We start from the raw sequence: 24,657 nt of genomic DNA on the forward strand, positions 1-24,657 counted from the left end.
CCTGCTGGGAAAACAAAAAGTTGTTTTTTGGGAGTTTTCATCTGCACAGAGAGAACGATTATGGGATTTTGATCAATGCAGAGGCTACCCACGAGAAGGGAAGCCCTGGGGTTGCTGCAAATAACAAGAGTCACACAAAAAAAGAAAATGCCAAAGATCAAGAAATTAAAGAAAAGCACAAACAGTGTCTGCAGTGGCAAAGTTGTTTTTGTTGTTTTAAACTCCTCTATTAGGTTCTTTGTACCTTATGACTTTTTCTTCACTGCAGGGCTTAAGCTGAAGGCAGGCTTTTATACATGTTTTTGTGATTTCCCCTTTATGATAGTAGACACAAACAACTCTGCATGGACTGTGTTTTCCTGTATGCACACCAATGCCTGCTCCAACATGATCAGAAATCTGAAAACTTCCAGCAGCAGAAAGCTTTTTCCTCACAGATTGTTTGTATGCAGGATCTGGTCATAGAGTCTCGTCCCAACAGTTGATGCTGCTTGAAGAAATGTGGATGTGGCCTTTAATATGAGGGGCTGTGATTTGGTTATTTCTCGGGGAGGGAAGTCTAATGAATTTATTTAATCTCTCCAGCAGTGGGAATTTTCGGTGTTCCTTTACCAGGCGGCCTATGAGCTAGTTTCATCCCAGTATCTGAATCTAAAGGTCTGGGACCGTCTGCCCAACATGTCTTATTATACTTCACACATCTTCGACTATGCTCAGGTCTGCTTGGGTATAAGTGACGTTATTTGTCATTAGTGAGGGTGAGGGTCCATTTGGATCTACATGTGACTGCCTAGCTTTGTGACTGTGTCTTCCATGCCTTTACCGGCTTCAAAGTGCAGATAGCATAAGTTGTTATTTGAGTGGGTTGGCTGGTGACTTCGTCTGACTCGTCATCAAACATTTTCCAGACATTTAAAATAAGATTGGTATAGAGTTGGGGGAAAAACAAAGGGGGAAAAAAAAGAAAAAAAAATTCAACCGAAATGTAAATAATTTGTTTTAATTGAGTAAAAAAAACAATTACATTTAATTTTAATAAATAAAAATAATGCTACAAATAAAATAAAAAATTTCTATGTGTATTTACATATTTTTGGTTGTTTTATGTTTTTCCTGCTCCATACCTGTCCTGTTTAAAATGTGTGTGTAATGTTTTATGATGACTACAAGTCTAGATGTGTTGGGCACGTGCTGCTGGAACTTTAACCTTTCAGAGATGTCATTGAGGCAAACGGGACACTTTTGACTTGTTTACACTTTTTTTTTTTTTTTTTTAATCTGCTTTTGGCATTTGGTAGTTTTGCTGTATTTAGGTGTTTAGAAAATGGTAAAAAGAAAAAGAAAGAATAGCCCATGAATAAGAAGGTGTGTGCATCATGTGTACGTGCTTTTTGAATGCTTTTCTGTGCTGCATTAGAGTCCTCCCTTTTATATGAGAAACCTGTTCTGTGGCTTCACAATAGGCAGTTTGTGTCTTAGAGGCTGAGACGCTGTTAAGGTGTTGCCAGTGAATCATCTTCTAGAACAAGGTGTTTGTGGTGACAACAGCCTATACAGGTGTGCAGCAAGGGGGATCTGAGTCAGGTCTTTTTGTTTGCAATTCTTTGAATTGGTGAATGTACACATTCTTAAGAATCCTATCTGTCATGGAGTGAGGCCTTGCTGAGATAAATGTGCTTGCTTTTTTTTTTTTTTTTTTTTTTTTTTTTTTTTTTTGTTATCTTGCATCATAACCTGAGGAAATATTTCCATAGAGTACAAAAGTATGTTTGAGCAGTCAGCAGGAAGATCAAAGTCCTTTTAATAGCTGCATTTAAATGGAAGTACAACTGAGAAACACCGAGTCGCTCTGTGGAACTGAAGCCAGGGCAGATTTTAAGGCGACGTTAAGGCTTGTTTGAATAGGCTTACTGATTCTAGGCCAGACAGGTTCACTCCTCCAGGGAGATTTTTTTTTTTTTTTTTTTATTAACCATCAGAGAATTAGGCAGAATTAGGTAACCACACAAATATGAGAGCTCACATTTCAGTGCATTCCATCCCCTCCCATTCAGCCAGACTTTTCCACTCACCCTTATTCATGCAGGCCAGTCATAACTGTTTATGCAACGTGGCAGTTCTTCAACAATCACTGCCTTCTTTGCCGTTTCCCGTTCAGCTCTACGTCACACATGTCATTGCTCTGATTGGTTAAAGTTGTGTCTAAAATGGATTTGAACTCATTGATGCCACTCATTTAAAAAAAAATCAGAAGTGAGAGGTTCTAGCTCATTCATATTTGTAGCTTTCTTGTGGTGTCCATTAATCAGGAACAAGTTTGGGTTTTTTGTTTAGTTTTTTTCTGCAGGAAAAGTGTCGCATTTTGAACATATTTATTAACGGGGCAAGTTGGTGTGAGCTTGCAACCGCAGAAATGTGCCGATGGGAGTGAAAGATTATGCAAAAACCGAAGACGCAGCTCACTTTCTTTTAATAACGCAGCGCACATCAGCAGGTCGGAGACGAGCAGGTCTGATGAGAGGGCGACAAATGTACAAACCAGAATAGTGCAGCGTAAACTTTATGCTTTATGTTTCCCTCAAGAAACGACATGTGAACTGAGATCAGCGAGTCTTTACGTTTTTGAGATAAAGGCAAACTCTTCTGTTAGAGCTTGCTGGGAACTGTGCTATTAAACGTGAAATCTGACAGCTTAGGAGGACAACTGCACCATTACAAACTTCACACGAGCTTGTATGCGGTTAGCCTGTATGTGCTGCTGTAGCAGATATGTTTGGGGATCCCTCCTCTGATCACATGCTGTAGTTCAACATGTGCTTTGAATTAGGGCTGCTCGATTATGGCAAAAATGATAATCACGATTATTTTCACTGAAATTGAGATCACGATTATTTGACGATATTTATTTAACCCTTTAAGACCTACTATAGAACCAAGTCCACCAGAGCTTATATTATTTTTTTTGTACATGCTGTAGTGCCATTTGTGGGAGCATTTCAAGTTGCTATACATCAATACAACTGTTATAGCCCATATTTTAATAATATGTATGCATTAAGTCCATAGTAATTACATAAATTGCAAAAAAGTGCAATAAACTACAAAAAAAATTGAAAATCGCTTTTGTTTTGTTTACATATATTTCTACTTGGAGAAATTTAAGAGGTTTATCCCTCAAAACTTTAAATACAATAAAGTTGCAAAAAATAGTTTACAACAACAGGAAATTTATTTTGAGTGTCTTCATAGTTTTATTTTGGAGATACAGTTTTTATATACTGCAGGAAAAATAAAAAACAATCCTATGATGCAAATTTGCAAAGAAAACAGCATGTGCATCATTTCACTGTGGGAAGTGTTACGAACAGCTGATGGATCGGCAAAGCGTGTTTCTGGAGTATTATGTTTTTGTTCCTGCAAGCGCTTTTTATGCAGTTTTTGCAAAGCTTTATGTGGAAGGAAACCGTGACCGAGGACAAGCTGATGGCATAAGTTGTAAGTACAACTCCTCCGGTTTCATATGCAAAACAAATTATTGCGCTAGCTTACACGGTTCAGGTTCTACAGGGATTTAAAAATAGTTACACAACACGGAGCGTGCTGCTCTGACCGGATTTAAAGGGTTAACAATGACTTTAAAAAAATAATATAAAATAGTGTGCAACACCACTGAAGTTTTTTTACCTCTCTTTTCAACCAACAGCAGTCACTCTCCTCTCCAAATAACTTCTGCTTAGCTTTCCGAGCTTCCCTCGGGTCCTCTTAATCAGCGGTCTCCAACCTTTTTTGTGCCACGGACGGTTTATGCCCGACAATATTTTCACGGACCGGCCTTTAAGGTGTCGCGGATAAATGAGGGAGGGGCTAATAATTGGCTCAGTCATTTTTAATGATCGTTGAAAGCCCAGATCGTAATCGTGATTTAAATTCGATTAATTGAGCAGCCCTACTTTGAATCTTAGTTACTAACAAGAGAATGCCAGAAGGTCCCAACCTCATGAGTCTCTGCTTTAAGGTATGCGGTAATACTTTCTACCTGTGCCTTTATCACTTGAATATATTGTAGAGTACATTTTTTCAAAATCCTATATTTCATCACCCTCACTTTTGTTTTCTTAGTATTGTCTCTTTGAACGCGGCACAGAGGAAGTTACAGTTTAAAAAAAAAAATGAACAGAACATCATATTATTATTTATTTGTTTTGAGGAAGAGTTGAATTGTTAGTCAGGCGATCAACACCAATCATTTGTTACTGTTTTTCGTTGCACGTGAATGGATACCTTTGGATTTTGGACTCAAATTTTGTTTTTCCTCTTCACATCCTACTAACATTAGGTTAGTGGTATATTAGCTAATTTTTTTACACACACCAAAACCAGAAAAAGGTTTGTAGACTGAAAAGACGATCTGGGTAATGTCCTAATCTGAATACCTCTTCATCTGGTATCCCTCCATGGCCATAGGCCACTACACAGTCAGCTTCTTCCCTTTTGCACAATGTTCAGAGATTGTTCTGCACAAAAAGCTTTAAATTGTTAAGTCTGCTTAATTCCTGTTTGATGAAGGTTCAGAGTTAAAAACTTGATCACATAATAAACGAATAATGCACATTTTAAAGTGCACGTTTTGGATTAATCTCTGATCGGGCTTTTATTATTTAACCTATTACGTATCATCTAACACCCCTTTATTAACATTTAACCTCCAACAGCAGGAGATTCTGCTTTGGCTGAAGTCTATACGAGTATATTTGAGAATGGTTTTAGTATACAAACATAGATAATTTATTCCTCTTTTTTTAAAGGCAGCTCATGCTGTGGATTACTCATGTTGTTATAAATGCAGCAGGATGGAATCCACCTCAGAAATCCCCCTGAGCAATCGCCCACTGAAAAACCGTCCCCACCAAAATGCTAAAGTTACCATGGAGCTGTGATGTTTTCATAGCACTGGACCTTTTTACGATCAGGTGGTGTGGAAGTGGGCGTTGATATCTGTGAGGTTAGAAGTTTGTTGGTCAGTGCATGTGAATAACCTTATGGGATCTGTTTGGGTTCTCTTTTTAGAGCTGGAGTTGGTGACGTTATCCTTCAGGGTCAGAGTGGCTTAGCTACTGAAGTGAAGGGCCACATGATGAACAGATGAATACAAACATGACACACAAAGTGCTGAAATATGTTCAAATCCACGAACTCTGGTAGATGTGACAGATCTGTAATAAGCTGGTGTTCAGTCGACTTTCAGTCTTTAAAAATATTCTTTTTTATAAGTGAAATAAATGCCTGCATCTGATAATTTAGAAAATAGTAGACACAGATCCATGGCCATATTCATATGAAGTATTTTCTCTTCTGTCCTGACCTGTGTGTGGTTGGGGGGGGGGGGATTTTTCTTTAAGGATGGTCCACTAACCAGTTATCAGGCTTTATTCACCTACACCTACATACCTCTGCAGGCTTAGGGCACAGGTGTCGAACTGCAGGCCTCGAGGGCTGATGTCCTGCAGGTTTTAGATGTCTCCTTGATCCAACACAGCTGATTTAAATGGCTAAATGACCTCCTCAACATGTCTTGAAGTTCTCCAGAGGCCTGGTAATGAACTAATCATTTGAGTCAGGCATGCTGACCCAGGGTGAGATCTAAAACCTGCAGGGACATCGGCCCTCGAGGCCTGGAATTCGACACCCCTGTGCTAGAGCATAAAAACTGAGCGTACAGAATCATCATCAATTAGCCAAATGTAACAAGGGGGGGGGGGTTAATTCTTTTACAGATTTGTATTCTTTGGCGTCTCTTTATTAATGTCTTTTATAATGTCTCTTTTTTTTTCCAACAGATAATACCACCAGGAGGGAACACATCATTTGATGTGGTATTTCTTGCTCGAGTAGTTGGGAATGTAGAAAATACTTTATTTATTAATACATCACATCATGGAGTGTTTACATACCAGGTACAAATGAAGTGGCACACCTTTTTTTTTCTCTCTCTCATTTTTTTTGTGTGAAACATGTGATTAATGTTGCGTATCTGTCTTTGAAACTGAAGGTTTTCGGGGTTGGTATACCAAACCCCTACAGACTGCGACCCTTCATTGGGGCCCGAGTCCCAGTAAACAGCAGCTTCTCACCTCTTATAAACATCCACAACCCGTACAGTGAACCACTGCAGGTAATACGGACACATTGTACCCTTTGTTTATTTTATTTGCACATTTTCTTTGATGATTGATTTGGTCTGCTTCTTGTCTTTGCTTCAGGTGGTTGAGATGTACTCCAGTGGTGGGGATTTGCATCTGGAGCTTCCCACAGGCCAACAAGGAGGCACTATAAAATTATGGGTGAGTCCTCCTTTTGATTTTAAAGCTATGGACCTGTTGTGCTTGTTCACATTAAACATGGCCGGTGTTTCCAACAATGAGGTCATTGTATGCTGTTAGTGATGTGGGAAACCCCACCCACACGCTGTTAAAGCCAATCAGGCAAAAGTTGTCTTAAAGCGAGAGTAGCTAAAGGATTATTTTGACCCATGAATCATACAGATTAGAGTAAAATGGGAATAAGAGCAAAGTGAGGTTTTTAAAGGACAGTAGGCGGTCCCACTGACGCTGACCAACCCTCCCCTCCTCCAGGAGATTCCCCCATTTGAGACAAAAGGGGTGATGAGAGCCAGCTTCTCGTCCAGAGATGTGGACAACCACACGGCTTTCATCAGAATCAAAACCAATGCTCCCAATGAGGACCAGTTCATCATCCTCCCCGTAGAGGTGGAGGTCACATCAGGTGTGCTGCTAAACCTTTGTGCGACAGTTCTTTTTAATCATTATTCCCTTCTAACACTCGTGTTTCACTCATTGTTTGCAGCCCCTGGTATATACTCCTCCACAGAGATGCTCGACTTTGGCACACTCAGATCACAAGGTTTGCTTTCCTTAAAGAAACGACATCTATCAGTATTTTCTTTTGTCAAACCAACCTCCCGACTCCTCCCTCTGATCTCTGCCTCCTACTTCCTCGTGTTGCAGATCGTCCAAAGCTGCTGAATCTACACCTTTTAAATTCAGGGACAAAAGATGTTCCCATTACGGTGCGTATCCAAAGCAAAATAAAGCATGAACACAACAAGTATCTCAAGGCTGTAAGAATCCATGACTGTATTCATGCTGCTTTTCAGAGTGTACGTACAACACCGTCAAATGAAGCCGTCACAATAGACTTCAAAGCAGTTACACTCAAAGCTGGAGAGAACAGATATACCAAAGTCGCAAGTATTAGTTTTGATGGTAAGTTGAGTTTTACTTCAGTTCTCTTACTTGACAGGTCACAGGAAGCTGAACTTGTCACCGTCTCTAACACTGACCTGTGACGTGGTCATTCATAAGAGTTCAGCTGAATCAGCTGTTTTTTCCTCCTGAGGAAACTCATGAACATGATGCTTCTTTGGCAGCTTTCTTTATAAAGTTATGTTAAGTAACATAACGTCACCTTCAAGATACACATCTGTATAAATAATCAAAAGCTTCAGTTGTTCTCCTTTGACTTAGTTTTTAGAAGTTCCTTCCATTTCCTTCCTTTCTATTGCGCAGCTTCCTCCTGCAGGCCCTTTGATGTGTTTTGCAGTGTCTTATCTGCTCTCTGAATCTTTTTTTTTTTTCCCCTGTAGCCTCAAAAGCCAGAAGACCATATCAGTTATCTGGAAAAATAACAGTTAAAGCAAAAGAGAAGAGTTATTCCAAGCTTGAAATCCCATACCAAGCAGAGGTTTTAGACGGGTAAGTTTTTCTGAGGATGAACAAGGAGACAAATGAAAATGTTGCTGTAAGAGTTAATTTGAAGCTTCACTGCTGTGTGTGTGCTTCCTCTTGTGGCAGCTACCTGGGCTTTGACCACACAGCCACATTGTTCCACATCAGGGACAGCCCCGTGGACCCGGTGGACAGACCCATCTTCCTCACGAATGCCTTCAGCTTCGCAATCCGGATACACAACGTGTCCCTCCCCGAAGAGGCCAAAACAATGTTTAATGTGAGCAGAAATGCATTAAACAAAGAAACGTAAAACAGTCAAAGCTGAGAAAAGTTCAACTGAATCTTTTTGGGTAAAATAATTAGAATAGACATGTAAAATGTTACCCTCGTAATATGAATATTTTCCACGTTACAGCCTCTAAGTGCATTGTGCATATGCTCTCATGGAATTTATCATTGTTTATTGTAGTAAAACAATCACCTGCTTGTCGGGTCTCGGGTTGGAGATACTCACTGATTTCTCTGGAACGACCCATCCAAGGTCAACCCGACTGTGAAGTCTGATCTTCCAGCATCGCGCTGACATCGCTTTCATTTATTTATGTTTTTCTTTCTGTTTTAGGTGCAGAACTTCAGCACGCCCATCCTCATCCCCCCACACGAGTCGCGTTACATCTTCTCCCTCCTCTTCCGACCGGTTCGACCATCAATCCACATAGACAGCAACATCCTGCTCATCACAAACGCATCAAAGTTTCACCTGCCTGTTCGGGCTTACACCGGCTTCTTGGAGGTACGCAGTGAACATGAAGTGGGTGCAGACGGGCGAACTCGGTCTATCATTGTAAATACAATTGTTTACTCTTAAACAATAAAATAATATCCACTGAAAGCTCTTGTACTAGTTATAGATGCTCTTGCCTCTCAGTGGTTTGGTTCACTAATACCAGACTGCATTATAGCTTCATAATACATCGCTGTTGAATCTGGTACTTAAATCTACTTTAGAGTGTGTAACATGCTGTTTTTACTGCCTGTTTTTACAGCCTCTGGTTCTGCCTCCCAGTCTGAAGGAGAACCTGCTGGACTTTGGTGTCCGCAGTGCAACAGACACCAGCAGCATCATATTTGTAGTGGTCAACAGTAACCCCATAGAGGTGAGAAGCCGTACAAGTTGATATTGGAGTGATCGATTGTAAATTGTCATAGCTCGGCATCTCGGGATGAAAGTTTCAGGCCTTTATGTGTCGTTAGGCTTCTAAAGCTTTTCCCCCATGGACGTGCTCAATTTCATAAGATTGCAAAGTGCTGAGTAAAACTGAGTTAGCTGTCGTGTCCTTATCTTCAGATAAACCTGGTTGCGGTTTGTTGGTTAAAAACTCCACTGTAGATGAACGGATGCTGGTTAGGGTTAGGCTGTTAGGTTGTTTCCACAGTGTAAACCATGTAAAGTTTAATGCTGCTTGGCAAAAGTGAAAAAGCGCCACTTTGTTCTTTTCTGTCCTCCAGCTGGAGATTAAGTCCTGGTTGGTCACAGGAGACAGTCTCTCCATGGAGCTGCTGAAGACCGAAAAAGGGAACACAACGGTGGCCCAGGGTCACCTGGAAGAGCTGCAGAACACCTCAGCCTCCCATCATAAAACGGTGAGACCTCCACAGCCCGAACGCCATCACGCTAATCCCCACAGGAAGCTAGAGTGAGCAGAGCAAGCTTCAGTCTGATGCAATCAGTCCAGTGAAATCCTACGACATGAGTTTCACTTCAACTTTTGTGGCTGTAGTTTGTGAGGACGGGAGTTTCTCGTGAGACACATGAACAAGGTCACCACTTCTGTATTTAATTGTGAAAATTTAAACTTAAAAATTGTGACAGCTTATAAATATCTATGTTCATGTTTTTTTTTTTTTTGAGAAAAAGCATGAATCTCACATGAAAAGGTTAATAAATAACAAATAACTGTTTTGCGCAGTTTACAATTTGGACTTTTTTGGCTCTAATAATTAACATAAGCAAAAGTATTTCATTAATCTGAAGCTCCCGGTTCTGTTTTTCAATGCTGACCATAAATGCACTATGAAGGCTTAAAGAAGATGCAGCTTAGCTGGGCCTGGTGTCCTCCAGTCAGTGCCCCCCCATCCTCACAAACGGCTGACTCACATTCATACATTAACCTTAGTATATTTAATGAATGCAAAATGCAGAATTTTACCTCTTTGCATTATAAAACCTCAAGTACAAAAGATTTTTGTATTTTTAGCAAGTAATTTGAGGTCCCACCTCGTCCACAGGGTGATGTGAAACTTGAAAGTTTACCCAAAATGCACTATTTCAGGTTTTCTCCAGAGAGTTATCAGGAAACAGATCAAACACACAGCGCACTGCCGCTTGTTTCTGTTCCTGTGTCACAGGCGTTAAACTGCTGCAGTTGCGCTTTAAGTTGAGAGGTTTCTCTCTTTGTACCGATTTTATCTGGAATGAGGTTTGTAACACAGATCAGGCTGCTGCCTGGCTGAGTTAATGTTGTTTTTAGTAATTCACACTACTGTGAGTACTTCAGAGATCACAACAAAACAGGAAGTTGTTTAAAAGTAGAAATGAGAGACGCTGAGCAGAAGTTGGCAGAACCACAAAAGTATCATAAAAAAGTCTAGAAATCTGTAGTTCTTAAATAGATAAGACATTACTAGCCGAGGAATAAATGGTGTAATGAACTATTTATCTTATCTTAAAAAGCATAAAGATAATAACACTGGACAAAAACAAAAAAGAGACTTAATTATTGGAGGAAACGGCTGAGACAAACTTCATGTAGCAGCATATTTTCCTCAGTGTTGCTGGTAGCTAATACACAACTTGGCCTGCTGATTAATGAAGAAGCATCTTCTCATATTACTGAGGCTGTCAGACCAGCTGAGCTTGTAAAGTAGGCCCTGAAAGCCATTCTAGCTACCGTTTGAAGCACTCAGAGATTCCCTCAAGTCAATTTATCTAAAAGCTCCGTGAACCGCAGTGTCGTACAGCTAAACAAATCAGAAAATGAAACAAAATGATAAAAAAAGAAACCTCTCAAGGGGGAAAAGAGTTTGGAAAGTATGAAAATAAAATAATAAACTGTGACATGCATCATATTGTTCAAGTAGTATGCATGTCACAAAAAATCAAATAATTAAGTTTTGTTTGTTCTTTGATTTCAAGCTTTTTCCTTCTAAGCAGCATCTCATTTTGAATCTAAGAGGTCTTCTTACTCAGATAATCTTTTCTGTCATTTGGTTGTTTGGTTTTAAACATTTTAATCATCTTAAATCCAAATTGAAACTATGTTCTTGATTGTTTTTGGCTTTTAGAGAACCATTTCAGTATTCATTTCCTTTTTAAAGGGAAGGCTATGAAACCTGTGAAAGAAATTTACTGCCTGTGTGTTTTGCTGTCTCGGATGTGGAAGCTCTTCAACCACAGTGTCAAGATCGGAGATAAAACATTGTTATTCCAAGCAATTTGATGATGTGTGCAAAGAAAACAAAACAAGAGGGGACGGACTTTAGAGAAACTGTAGCTTGTTCACAAAGTGTTGAGAGACAGAAAACCTTTTTGTTTTCACAGGTTATATTAGCATCTGGATATTACGCAGCATTCAGAGTGACACTAGTGGCCAAAGCTCTGGAGGGCACGTACGACGGGGCTGTACACCTCACCACAGATTATGAGGTAGGCTGGCTGGTGTGTAGTTTTCAGGCAGTTTCTTCAACATAAAAGCATAACCTGGTGTTGTTTTTGGCCTCAGATATTAACCATCCCGGTGAAAGCTGTCGTCGCAGTGGGCACATTAAACAGCTCTCCCAAACACATCATTTTGCCACCTTCATTTCCAGTAAGTAACACAAAATTGATTTCACAGCCATCATGTGCTGGCAGCATGCAGAAGATGAGTCTTTAAGTTAAAAAAAAAAAAAAAAGAAAAGAAGAAGAAGCCAGCTTCCTGTTTAATGCCTGAGGTGTTGGATTGAGTTACATGTCTTCTTCTTTAGGGGAAGGTAGTTCACCAAAGCTTTAGCATACAGAGCTCCTTCACACAGAAAGTGAGACTGCAGCAGATCCGCTCCCTGACAGAAGACATCCGATTTTATTACAAACGTCTCCGCAACAGCAAAGACGAGCTGGAGCCCAGACGGAAGTCTAAGGTACAAAAATCCTCCCAGTCCTCAACAACACAAAAAGTGGGTCACGCTTTCTTTTGAGACACAAACGTATTTTTATTACTTGTTTTACAGGTGGCAAACATTTATTTTGACGCCGGCTTGCAGTGTGGTGATCACTGTTATGTGGGCCTGCCATTTGTGCTTAAATGTAAGTTTTAGTTGTTATTAAACTCTGTGTTTGTGTGCACGTCGGTGTTTTTAACAACAAACCCTTTAGACCGGACTTATGCCTCTGTGAGGAGGTGGGATCCTTTTTAGTGTCTCAAATTTTGATGTTTACTGATGATTTGATCCAGAGGAAGTATGTATAGAGAGAACAGGATGGGACCTAAGATAGAACCCTACACCAGCACAGTGCTGCTGGTGAAGAAGAATAGTTTACAGTAAACATAGAGAAGGATCTATTATTCAGGTATAAGATGAACCAGCGTAGTGCAGATGCCAGCATTGATGTGCACGCGTTGTGGTCAGTGCTGTTAAATGCAGCAGTGAAGCCAAGGAGGATGAGGATGGCACAGTCCCCAGAGCCCGAGCAGATCATTGCAAACTTTTATCAGTGGATTCTGTTAATGAAGAAAGACTTTTTCCCAGACTTTTAAAAGAAATGGAAGTCTGGAAGACAGGCTGGTAGTTTTTTGGGTAAGATGGGGTCCAGGTATTCAGCAGGGCTTGAACAACTATCTGCTTAAAGAGAGATGGAGCAGTACCAGTAGCCATAGAACTGTTGTTTAATACAGTTTTACAAACTCGTTGCAGCCCTTTTGGGCGAATTCCATCTGGAGCAACATCTGCTCATTTTGAAGTGACTTTTTTTTTTTTCCTTCCCCAACGTCGCTAAGTGAGAACTGGAGGATTCAGAGTAAATTTGGATTTACTCTTGATTGAATATTGAGTCTGATACTGTCAATTCAGTTGATTTCATTGTTCTGTGTTTAATAAAAGTTAGCTGCAGGAGTGCTAACACAGCATGACGAAGCTATTCTTTGTTTGCAGTCATTTTTTTTTTAACGACTGCAAGTTTTGGTCAGACGATGATTTTTCCGCCGCAGCAGCTTCAATCTCTCGTTATTTAGTTTATTTGGACTCTTTCATCGCAGCTTCATTAATATTATTTGATCTCTCCACTCTGTATGTGAGGTGTACACACTGAGACCGAGAGCAAGGAAAGGAGAAGTGAGGTGTCTGTAAACAACAGCAGTGAAGTCGGCTCAGAAATGTATAAAAAGAACAACTGAAGTGTTATTTCTGATATTATTATACATGCATAGCAGACAGATAATACCGATGTGTCATTTTTAAATCTCACAGTATCATCAGTACGTGGCATCCCTAATCCTCGAGAGATGTGGGTTTATGGTCGAGTCCCATCCCTAAAATATAAATCTAGTCTGAGCCCATGGTTGAGAATTCAGTGGTTAATTTATTATTTATTTTTTTCCTTCCACAGCTGAGGCTAAACCTCATGGGCTGGCGTTACAGGAGGATATCTGGGACGCCGATGTCGATCTTCACCAGAAGCTCCTCAGACGATGGAAAGAGCTCAAGGAGCGCTCTGTGCACAAGTAAGCACGTTGTGCATTCAAAGCGCACTATGAAATAAAAGTTCTTTCCAGGATAAAATAAAGTAAAAATGTAACTTCTTTTCTCACCAAAGGATCGAAGCTGTCTTTGAAGTTAACACAGATCTCCAGAAAAACGTTCAGGCTAAAATAACCGCACACCTGACGTGGCCTTCGCTGGTCAACTCTTCACAGAGAATCACGTTCCCCCTGACCAACACCAACAGCTCCTCTGTGAGTACTCGCCCATTAGATAGATTAGATAGAACTTTATTAATCCCTCGGGTGGGTTCCTCTGGGAAATTCGATTTCCAAAAAAGCACAGCACCGACAGAAGTCGGTGTTTAGGACACGGCACACAGGTTTTGCGTGTTTTAAACATGTTTCAAACTCAGGCATGACATCGTTTGTCCGCAGGACGAGGAGGTGATTTTGCAGAACCCAGCAGATGTCCCTGTTTATGTCCAAGTACTCCCCTTGGCGCTTTTACCAAACCCCTCTGTGTTTTCTGGAAAACTGGCCGACAGGTAAGAAGTCACAACTAAACTCCCGCTTATTCTTTTTTCCCTCAGCTTACGCTGACAGTCTTCTTTACTACTTTTCTTTTTCAGGTTTCCTTTAGGAAACTTATCCAACATCAATATAAACACAAACACCTTTGAGTTCCAGGTTCACAGAAATCAAGTAAGTCCATTGTTGATTTGGTGGCTTTTCAGGAAATCGGAGAATCGGCTGCTTATTGTGCTGCTAATCACTGTCCTCTTGTCCGTGGATCTGACAGCATGTGGAAGCTGTTTGTCTCTAACAGTCTCTCCGTTTGTGTGACAGACATCACTAATGAGGAGCAGTACAGGCTTTGTAGAAGGCTCAACCAGGCCCTTTGTGTACAACCTCCTCCTGCTGCCTGGAGAAGTCAAGTCTTTCAACATAAGATTTACTCCCATTGGAAACCACAGCGTCTCCTCCCTCCTCATAGTCAGGTAATACCACATTTTAATGTTAGAAACTAAAACAAAAATGCACTCCTCCATTGAAATGAATCACTTTACTGGGGCATCTGTTTAGAAACAACCTGACGGTGATCGACACGATCATACTTCACGGACGAGGCACGACAGAGAGCCTGAAGGTCGGAGGGAAGCTTCCAGGACAAGGCAGCTCGCTGAGGTTTAAAATGACTGAAGCTCTGTTGAAAGACTGCACAGAGAGTGAGTTTATAAACGATGCAAGAGAGCGGTGTTACCCAATCAATGTGAGCCAGTCATGTTGTAGAGGTTCATCTTAAGTTCAACTGTCTGTTGGCAGGAATATGTACTCATTATGTTAGTAATTGGCCTGCTGGTCTATTTTTCTAAAGATCAGTAAATCTGCCAGTGTTCAATTTCAAAGGCAGCCCCATCCACGAGAACTCATAGATGTGCAAAGTAAAGCTCAATAAATGCAATGAAATAAAACAGATTAGACATGTAAAATATCACAGAGAAAAAGACAACATTATGTATTAATTAAACTTCCTAAATGAAAATATCCAAACACACAGTGAGCCCTGCTGTTAACAGGATTTATTCCAGTACATTTACTGTGTGTGTGTGTGTGTGTGTGTTTCAGTATGTTCTATCTAATTTTTCCTCTTTTGAAACATTAAGTTGAATCTTGATTGTCCCTGTTTTTTGTTTCAGAAACAAAAGTGAAAGAGCCAAACTTCACTCTGAAAAGGACGTTCAGAGTGGAGAACACGGGTTTGCTCCCGATCACCATCAAATCGGCAGAAATCAATGGACAAGCCTGCGAAGGATTCGGATTCAAAGTTCTCAACTGTCAAGAATTTGCACTCAAGCCAAATGCTTCGAAAGACCTCGTCATACTGTAAGGACTCACTGCTACACACACACCTCCATCATCAGTGGTTTTCCTGTGCGTGTGTGCGTGCATTCCCCCCTTCGCCACACGAGCCATCCCTAATATGGCCATCTGAGGCGCAGAAGCTCATTTAAGTGCTGTTTAAATGTTCTCTTTGTTGGTGTTAGCTTCACGGGGGAGTAGTTAAAAGTGCTTTTGTCAGGCAGGGGAATCAATAATGGAAACACCTGCATTAATTCAACTTTTTCCAGTAATGCTACAAAAACACAGTCAGTGATACTGAAATGTTGCTTCCCTAAATTTGTAAAATAAAATGTAACAAAGAGGTGTCAGAATCTGGCCCAGCGGTGTGGCCAGGAGAGCCATGCTGTGATTGGAGAAGGATTTACAGCTGCAGAAGCCCTGAGGCAGAAATGTAGCCTTTCTTTACTCTGCCCTGACAGGTGTATGAAAAGAGTGCTCAAACCCACATAGCAGTGAGACTGAAGAGTGGGAATATAGGACACTATGACAATGACTTATCAAACTTATTAGGGCACGACAGTTTATAAAGCTTTTTCACTCGTATTTGAGGCTTACTTTATGCTAAAGCTAATCTATTCTGCTCATTTCTAGCTCTTTGTGGTCGCCCTCTCTTTAAAGCTGCTTTATAGATCAGCTTTCAACCTTTTTGTTTTTGATAATGTTTACAGTTGAAGCTAGATTGGTCAACCCTGTTGGGTTTTTTGTTTTTTGTAAATTTCAAAGATTAAGGCTTCATTAAAAGTTTGCTTCAGAAGCACTTTGAAATCTCTTCTATAGGGTCGTTGGTGTGCATTTTATTGTGCAATTAATCTTTCCATATTCAACCTCAGGGGGTCCTCTGAATGACGAAGCATTTTTACTGTTGTTCCTTTTTTGCTTTATGATAAGTTTTGTTTATGGTTGCACCACCCGTGAAAACGTACAAACGGACGGATATCAGAATATAAAAGAATATATTTGAATGAAGTGAAAATGTATTCAAAGTGAAAAGGGTTCCAGAATAAACTCCTGCAAGTCATGACTCGAATATTCCAAATAGGAACAATGCACTTGGACACAAAAAGAGTGTGTGTGTGTGTGTGTGTGTGTGTGTGTGTGTGTGTGTGTGTGTGTGTGTGAGAGAGTGAGTGATATGAAAAGAATAAGCTGAGTGAATTCCATAAATGTGTTTTCATGGCTTTGTTTCGTTTGAATTCCTGTACTTTTCCAGGGCGCTGTTGTTATTGTGCAGACACAGAAACACCCAGGTGCTGACACACCTGAATGCATCTCGTGTCTAACTGGTGTATTTGTCTGATTTGCCCACCTATTTGATGAGTTTGAATAACAAGCCTTTATTTTTGGTAGTTTTTATATGTACGCAACCTTCTTGCTGTCCTTGGTTTGTTTCTGCCTCGGTGAGAGTTTACCTGTGATATTGGGCTGTAAATATAATTTGTTTTGATCAGGACTGTCAGGTGAAACACAATGGATGCTTTTAAAGATTTGGACACAGAGAGAAATTTGGCTGGATCCTCTGAGGCGTGTACGTTCAGACAAAAGCCTCTCAGATGTTTATTATAGGCAAAGAAACATTGAAACCAGACACACCCTTCATCTTTATACTGTACATATCTTTGTGTATATAAATAACTCATTAGCTCATAAAGATACCTCCCAGGTGTTTCCTCCCATGAGCAGGTTTCACGTGGATCGCAGGACAGGCTGCTCAGTGTTCTCTCTCTCCTTTATTGTCAGGTTTACACCCGATTTCACTTCCTCTCGAGTGATCCGGGAGCTGAAGCTGGTGTCGTGCGGCGGCTCAGAATTTGTGTTTGTCCTCAATGCCTCGTTGCCCTATCACATGTTAGCCACATGTGCAGAGACCCTGCCCAGGCCCACCTGGGAGCTCCAGCTCTACATCATTGTGTCTATCGTTATGAGGTGGGTGTCGCCGCACAATGCAAGCAAAACATGCAGAACACGGTTCTATGTGGCAATCAATTCATTACAAAAAACTGAGTAGCTGTAGAGTTGACTTCAGGGTTTTAACCTGAATTTCTGCAGTTAGGCCATCAAGATTATGTTACCCTTAATGTAACTTTTAATATTAATATTAATTCTCCTGCTCATAACCAATGCTCTTCTTTCTTTATCACTGGGATTGCTCTTTTTATTTTAAAGCAGGATTGGATTTAAATAAAACTTTATTTGCTTGCCAGAAAAGTAACAGCAAAGACTGTATGCTCACTAAAGACAGATGAGGATGAGGAAACAGCAGAGAGGATCTGTGTGCACGCATTTCTGCTCTCAGCTATTCATGCAGCTCCACCTTCACACACCCAAAGGGAACAGGGTGGTGTTCAAGGCTAACAGGTGCTCTTACCTGGAGACAGAGCTGCACTTTTATTAATGAGCCCGATGTTTGTTTAAAACCCTGAAACAAAAAGTGTTGTTATAGCAGCAGCCTTGTCACGCTCACGCTGTAACCCTGCACTCAGGTTTAATGGTAGGATACTTAATCTAGTTCTGCAGATAGGTCACATGTTTGCATGGGATTGTTTATAAGCCTCAGTTATGCTTGTATAGCAACGGCTTTGGAATACAGATTAAACTAAGTTAGCAGAAAGCTTGATCTCAATCTGACAAACGGTTCATGTGTGCTGTTTGTTTGTGTTACAGTTCCATGTTTCTGATAGTGATCACCACGGCCTACCTGGAGGCTCAGAGCATATGGGAGCCCTTCAAGAGGCGTGTGTCCGTGGAATCCAACTCCACCTTGGAGACTGGGAGACCCTTCAATCTCAGGGACATTGTGCAAATTCACACTGATTCAAAGTAAGTGTAAATGCTCAGTGACAACCTGGGCAAAGCCCGATCACGTGGCACAAGCGGGTGTGTTCAAAGGTGCGAGCACATATTGGTAAAGAGAACTGATTTTTGAGATGAAAGAGGACGTAAAAGTGGTGCAGCAAACGCACAATAAAAATTATCCTTTCAAATGTTTGTGTGCAGAACTTAGAACAATTTTTAAAGATAAAACAGGATCAGTGTCCAACCTCTAAACATCTGAATGTGAGGGTGAACGTAATATTATTATTATTATTATTATTAGTGTCGTTTTCACACCAAACTAAAAAATTTTTTGGCTCCTAGCCTCCTAACCACAAAAAGAACATGTGCACACTTACCTGCGTGACTCTCACCTGGACACGTTAAGCCCGTCCAAGCGTCCGTAGCCAGCTTTTCAGTCCTTTTCAGCATGTTGAAGTCATTTATTAGGATGCTGTTCGCACATAGTTCAGATCTCACCAAACCTGGAAACCGACTGTCCATCACCTCCAGCTGTTCTTCCCCGGGAGCGTGAAGCTTTTTTTTTGTGTGTGTGTGTGTGTGTGTGTGTGTGTGTGTGTGTGTGTGTGTTATAGACTAAGAGCTGCTTTCTTGTAGAGTTGGCAGCTGAAGTTAAAATACATTTTTGAACCACGACCATGATGGGCACCCCAGCATTTCCCATTTGTTAACATCCTTAGCTCTACACATTCATGCGTCCATGTGAGCTCTCCTCATATAGGTATCATTGAAATTTATAGAATTCACAGATTAATAAATTCATGTTAATCCCACAGCTCTACGTGCACTGAGTAGTTACTCCAATGAGCATCATTTCTCTGTAATGTCATTTTTCATTCATTCAAAATTTAGACCTGCAGTCCAGATCTGGCCCTTATAATCAGGCACTCCTTAAACTTCAGGCTTCAGTCATTAAAATGTCCAAACATTTGAAGATTTTTGCTGTTTTTTAACTGGATTAATTGCCTCTGACACGCCAAGAAGGTTGCTGATGGCCGTTTGCCTGTGGCTAACCGCTTCCTGCAGTTTTTACCATATCTGGCACTGAAACAGCTTATTGGCCGTTATCGCCGGCCATTCAGTCGATTTGAATTTTAATCGGAGGCGCACTGAGATGGAGCACAAAGCAAAACTTTATGGTTGCGGATAAACTTTTTTTTATCTTGTGCTTGTTCTCAGTACAGCTGAGAATTCAAATCAAGACCAAATAGTTCTACATGCAAATCTTCTCACTCGGCAGCCATCTTTAAAGCGTTCTGGGAGCCTATTTGAGCATTTATTTCAAGAAATTATGAAATTATTTTAAATAATCTATAGACTCAGCAGTCAAACCTCCGAGAAGGTTTGATGATTTTGCCACAAAATAAGATTTTGAAAAGCTTTTTTCCCCTGAAAGTTAAGCTTCTGTCACCGTCGTTCCTGTTAATGCTCACTTAGTGCTCAGTGTGTCACTCAGAGGATGAGGTGCTTCTCCCTGCAGCGAGCAGGGGCTTCACAGATTTGAACCGCCGTGTTTGACGCTCTTTATCAACGCCCAGAGACAGTTTAAATGTTAAAACTATAAATGTGCATATACAGAGTTACTGACAGACTTCTTTGTGAACACTCATCTATAGCGACCCACCACAAAACTCCAGAGGTTTATACGCATCCACCAACGGGTCAGCTCGGGGAGGCCGACAGAACAGCAGCCGTCCCTCGCCAGACTCCGACGGCCAGGGTAACAGGTCCAGGATCAGCTTCACCCGCCCACCTATGCAACCTCCTTCCTCCCAGCTCACCAAAGGAAGTTCAGTCTCTGGCAACGAAGGCCCTCCAGCTCCCTGCCAGGTAACCAACCGCAAAGGTCGCAGCACCAAACAGCCTGACCTCCAGAGTCCAAGCTTAGGTGGCCCGTCGCTGCCTCACAGAGGCATCTGCCCCGACGACGAGTTCGCCAACCTCATTGGAGCCATGGACAACGACCTCGACCGTCCAGAGCCGCTCAGTCCCGAAACTCTTCAGGAGCAGAGTTCTCAGTCCATACCAAGCAAAGGTACAGACACAACTTTTAATGAGAGGAGAAATTCTCTGTGGTCGTTCACAGCGTTTTACAGTGTGTGCTGATATCGTTTGCAGGGTTGGAATCCAAAGGGAAGCTGCGCGCTAAAGCAAAAGCCCAGAGAAAGAAGGAAGAGAAGGAGAAAAAGTCAACAGTAAAGACTCAGGGAGACGAGCTCAAAGATCTCGCCGACAACGACGACAGCTCCTCCACGACTACAGAGACCTCCAATCCAGATGTGGAGACAAACATTAAAGAGGTAAAAAAATGTTAAAGTATGTGCCAGCACATGGTCTCTGTTTGTTGTTTGCTAAAAATATGCATCACTTTTTCCAGGAACCAGTAAAAAAGAAAGGAAGGACAATAACCCCGGAAATGGCAAAAGAAGAAACATCAAATTTTCTTATAAAACCTAAAATGAAGAAACAAGTAATCGCAAAGAAGGAGAACCAAGCAGAAAAATCCAGGTTTGAGTCTTTTTTTTTTTCTTTTTTTTTTTACTTTTCATCCTAAAGTGACTAAAATAACACAGTGGACTCATTTATGACCTCACATTTTCCACAGAAGGCTTTTCTTAATGTTCTATTTGTGTCCGATATCTGACCAAAAACATCAGTGGCACATAGAAATGCTCAGTGTGACTCCACGCAGTCACCTACAAGTTAAACTACAAGCCACTGCTTCCACTTTGTTCTCTTCCTGAACAAATCGTTCGTGTTCTCAGTTCTCTCGAGCTGCCCTACGTAACACCGCTGGAGACCAAGCAGCGGAAGAACTTCCCCTCCAAATCTCTCCATCCTCTCACCAGCATCACAAAGACGAGACCTCTACAGAAACCTAGATGTAAGTTTTGTATACAATAACTTTATTTAATTATGCCATCCAGAATTTGACCTTCATACTGTGAATATTTTCAGTATTACAGGCCTTCGAAGTACATGAGGGGTTTCTCGTTGTTTTTACTTCCATTTTTGAGGCTTCATAAATACAGCAGATATTCACATGAAATTTCCAGAGCTGAAAAACACATTTAAAGACGCTCAGTCCTTTAACTTTTAGTGGGTGTAGCACCTGATTATCTATCTGATGGTCTAAAGCCAAGATATAATCATGTTTTTGTTCTTTATGGGTTTTTTTTTTTTCTTTGAGCGTCACTATGATGGGCTCATACTTTGAATAAAAAGCAGCAGTTTAATGTCTGTGATGTAGAGGAGCAGAATCAGGAAGCATTAGTGCCCTCATCTGTTTCTGAAAATTCACTGCGGGGTCATATTTTCATGTGGGCTGGGTGGCTGCAACTTACAGGATATTAAACGTCTCCTTTATACCTTTATACAAACATAGATTTCATGTGTCTGTCTTCGAAATTACGAGGAAGTAAAAATAACACGAATAAGCAGTGCCAAAGTTCAGTCATATTATAAAGGTAAAACTTTGCATGGCGTCATGTAACATGCTGAATAAAAATCAGCCGATTCTTAGAGTCGGATCCACTAAGGCCAGCAGGCAACTAAGAGGCACTTTCCACGGAATGACCTTGGTGGTTTTGGCGTGTTTTTCACAGTAGACGGAAAGCTGGAGGACGGGCGGCCTTCCTTTTTCCCCAAAGCGTCAGAGCTGGGACACAGCAGCAGCTCTGAAGGAGAGAAGGAGTGCGCTTCACCTGAGTGGGACGTCCCTCTTTCCAAAAACAGCATCCGTAAGTCCAGACCCAATCGGTGGCGTCAGCTCGCGTTCAGACCGGTCTTCGACGAGTCTAACGAGCTGCTTTACTCCCGTCTCCTTTTGCAGCAGCTGACAGTCTTCAGCAGATCTCCCTGCAGACGATAAATGCAGATCCTTTCCTGAAGCGATCGGCCACAGCTGGGACCTGCTCCCCTCCACCCACCTCCCCCAGCTTACTGTCTCGAGGAACCTACAGCAGTGTGGTCAGCAGCAACAGGTGATTCACATGCAGGACAGTCAGTCGTTTAGGACTCTTGTTAACAGTGAGAGGCGCCAAGGCCATAGACAGGACATGTTTTATCTTGATTTGTCAGAATAAAGCATGCTGCAATTCTAACAAGAGTACTGAACACGTGCTGTATATTCACAGTGAGATAAACCAGAAGAAAGCCCCAGGAAATAAACTGCCTGCAGCCCTCCCGCAGCCGGGCAAAAACGGGAACCTCACCTTTGCTGACGCTGTAACTAAAGGTTATGACAAAAGCCCAGGTGAATATGGAGCGCTGAATCAGTCCTTTATGTTAGTGGGAACATTTTTCCCACTGTGCTTTGTTTACGGGATGTTTTCTGCCTCCCTCAGGTGGCTCTGGTGCAGGTAAAACTGACAGCCAAGGCAAGAGTCTGGAGCACATGAGATCCTTTGAAAGCGACAGCTCAGACAGGTAACAGGAAGGAAAGTGTGCACCAGCACAAATATCTCATTTTAGAGGCAGTTTACTGCAAATTGAGCTGAAATTAGTGTTGAAATAAGCACAAGGTGATATTCTGCTCTGCCAAAGGAGTGTTCATTTATTTGGAATGACAGAGCAGATATTATGAGGATGGTATTGGCGCAGGTGAATGGCTCAAAGCTGCGAACAGGTGCCAAGGCTTCGGTTCTGTCCTGAAACTCGTCAGTTCTCTCCACAAATGTTTGGATTGGATTGAAAGGAAGTGGCTGTGTCCTTGTTTGTAGATCAGCACACTGCTGCACAAATTTCCACTCTCTTGCGATCGTGGCCTGACAGTAATGTGCAGTACTCTGGATCGGTGTCCCAGGGCCAGCTCTATTAACTGAGCGTTCCTTTTTATCTTAAAGCTCTGGACTGTGGAGTCCAATCGACACGACCAGCAGTCCAAACTACCAGTCGGCCAACGCTTTCTCCGCTTTTGGCTCCAACAACCACTTCAACCTGACGGGAGGTAAGCAGACGGACGCAGAGCCTCGTGTTCAGATTGTTCACAGCCTTCCAGCTAAAATGTGTGTGGTGTCTGTTGTTTTTAGTGTTCAGTGGAATGAGTCTCCAAAAGCCATCTGAGCCTCAGCAGAGCTGGCCAGAGTTCACTACCACCGTCCCCTCCTCCATCTGGGACATACCGAGCCCCACTGATCCCCTGCACTCCTGGACCAGCACCCCCAGCTCTACGCCCACCTCAGCCACAGTGAGATCTTTTCTGTGATATGATGCAGTTCGCAGATACTCCGACTTCCTGTTCATGATTTTATTAAATTTTTTTCCCCTTAGTCACTCCTGGGAAACGGCCGCAACCCGTGGTCTACAACCACACCCTTCGGCAGCTCCATTTGGTCAACGAGTGCAGAGCCAGCCTTAAACCCTTTCCCTCCAACCACCACCTCGACACCTCTGACGGATCTCGTCAGCAGCTCCGCTCCGTCGCCACCGCCAGCCGTGGTGGCTTCCACCGAGATGAGTCGGACCTACAACCCCTGGAGCATGTGGGGCCCCACCGTTAGCAGGCGCAGCTCTGAGCCGTGGCCCAGCTCCTCCAACAACACCAACTAAGGCCACGCCGTAGCACTTAAGTTCTCTGTACTCATAAAGCAAATTCTCATGTAATCAGATTCCCGACAAGAAGCAGCCTGGAGCGATCGCCAGCCCGGCGCTGCGTATAGGTCTCTGCAGCTTTTTATTCCCGAGGGGTGGGGGTGGGGAGGGATGCTCACTTTTATTTGAATTTCTTTTAACAGGTTTCCCTAAAGTTAAGAGGCTGATAGCACGGCGAAGGCTGCGTTTGTCCTTTAAAAGTGACACTTGGAGCAAAATCTCTTAAGTTCAGTATTAATGTTGGAATAGATGTCTATTTGAAGCCATAAGTCCCGCTTTCACCATCACTTGGATTCCTACTGGTGGCTTTGAGGTCTGTCATTGCACCAGGCTTTTATTTGGCTGCAGGGATCTTGAATAAATCCAGAGTTGTTCTTCATGAAACAGCCCCCAAAAAAGCTTCAAGAAAATTCATGTCCCCACTACTTTTTTTTCTTCTTCTTCTTCAAAGCCTTCTGTGGGAATAAATTGGTCAGGTGATCAAAAAAATATTTAAGTTTGAGGTTTGTATTGTACATCACCTCGATTTGTCAGCAAAATTAAATAAAGGATTTCAGCAGAAACGCTCATGTTTCAGGTTTTTTATTCCATTGAAACATTTCAAGCTTTAGGCTTTTACAACAGCTTTGCATGATTCAAAATGATCCTTCTTTATATGACACTGGGCCTCATTGCAGCCCCTCAGTGCATTCTGTGTCTAAAGCCAGCCTTTATGACCCAAGACGTAGAAAAACCTCAGAATGATTGAAGAGCCGTCTGAAGCTTCGGGTACGTACACTGACCTCATTACAAAGAGCATCCACGACTGGACATGGAACAGCAGAGAGGTTTAGGTTGTTGTGCGC

The 24,657-nt window shown here is 41.9% G+C and overlaps 1 protein-coding gene across 2 annotated transcripts in view; it reads left to right on the top strand.

Annotated features, from left to right (window-relative positions):
* The window catches only part of tmem131 (transmembrane protein 131), a 48,649-nt gene extending 24,274 nt beyond the window's left edge, over positions 1–24,375 (top strand). For both annotated transcript variants that reach the window (XM_026157938.2, XM_026157939.2), the window contains 36 exons: positions 5,838–5,954; positions 6,050–6,172; positions 6,261–6,341; positions 6,633–6,783; positions 6,865–6,921; positions 7,026–7,087; positions 7,175–7,283; positions 7,664–7,772; positions 7,872–8,025; positions 8,371–8,541; positions 8,795–8,905; positions 9,258–9,392; positions 11,350–11,454; positions 11,531–11,617; positions 11,775–11,927; positions 12,018–12,093; positions 13,393–13,507; positions 13,600–13,738; positions 13,922–14,031; positions 14,116–14,188; positions 14,333–14,484; positions 14,570–14,712; positions 15,184–15,370; positions 17,126–17,311; positions 18,050–18,205; positions 19,837–20,255; positions 20,339–20,520; positions 20,598–20,728; positions 20,986–21,104; positions 21,826–21,960; positions 22,053–22,203; positions 22,357–22,475; positions 22,567–22,648; positions 23,065–23,168; positions 23,251–23,408; positions 23,492–24,375. In XM_026157938.2, coding sequence (XP_026013723.2) covers positions 5,838–5,954; positions 6,050–6,172; positions 6,261–6,341; positions 6,633–6,783; positions 6,865–6,921; positions 7,026–7,087; positions 7,175–7,283; positions 7,664–7,772; positions 7,872–8,025; positions 8,371–8,541; positions 8,795–8,905; positions 9,258–9,392; positions 11,350–11,454; positions 11,531–11,617; positions 11,775–11,927; positions 12,018–12,093; positions 13,393–13,507; positions 13,600–13,738; positions 13,922–14,031; positions 14,116–14,188; positions 14,333–14,484; positions 14,570–14,712; positions 15,184–15,370; positions 17,126–17,311; positions 18,050–18,205; positions 19,837–20,255; positions 20,339–20,520; positions 20,598–20,728; positions 20,986–21,104; positions 21,826–21,960; positions 22,053–22,203; positions 22,357–22,475; positions 22,567–22,648; positions 23,065–23,168; positions 23,251–23,408; positions 23,492–23,770 — 4,941 coding nt within the window. In that variant the 3' untranslated portion in view covers positions 23,771–24,375. The remainder of the gene's footprint in view (positions 1–5,837; positions 5,955–6,049; positions 6,173–6,260; positions 6,342–6,632; positions 6,784–6,864; positions 6,922–7,025; positions 7,088–7,174; positions 7,284–7,663; positions 7,773–7,871; positions 8,026–8,370; positions 8,542–8,794; positions 8,906–9,257; positions 9,393–11,349; positions 11,455–11,530; positions 11,618–11,774; positions 11,928–12,017; positions 12,094–13,392; positions 13,508–13,599; positions 13,739–13,921; positions 14,032–14,115; positions 14,189–14,332; positions 14,485–14,569; positions 14,713–15,183; positions 15,371–17,125; positions 17,312–18,049; positions 18,206–19,836; positions 20,256–20,338; positions 20,521–20,597; positions 20,729–20,985; positions 21,105–21,825; positions 21,961–22,052; positions 22,204–22,356; positions 22,476–22,566; positions 22,649–23,064; positions 23,169–23,250; positions 23,409–23,491) is intronic.
* Positions 24,376–24,657: the final 282 nt, after the last annotated feature.

The sequence above is a fragment of the Astatotilapia calliptera genome, chromosome 23 (genome assembly GCF_964374335.1).
Source record: "Astatotilapia calliptera chromosome 23, fAstCal68.1, whole genome shotgun sequence".
In the NCBI taxonomy this organism is placed as follows: Eukaryota; Metazoa; Chordata; class Actinopteri; order Cichliformes; family Cichlidae; genus Astatotilapia; species Astatotilapia calliptera.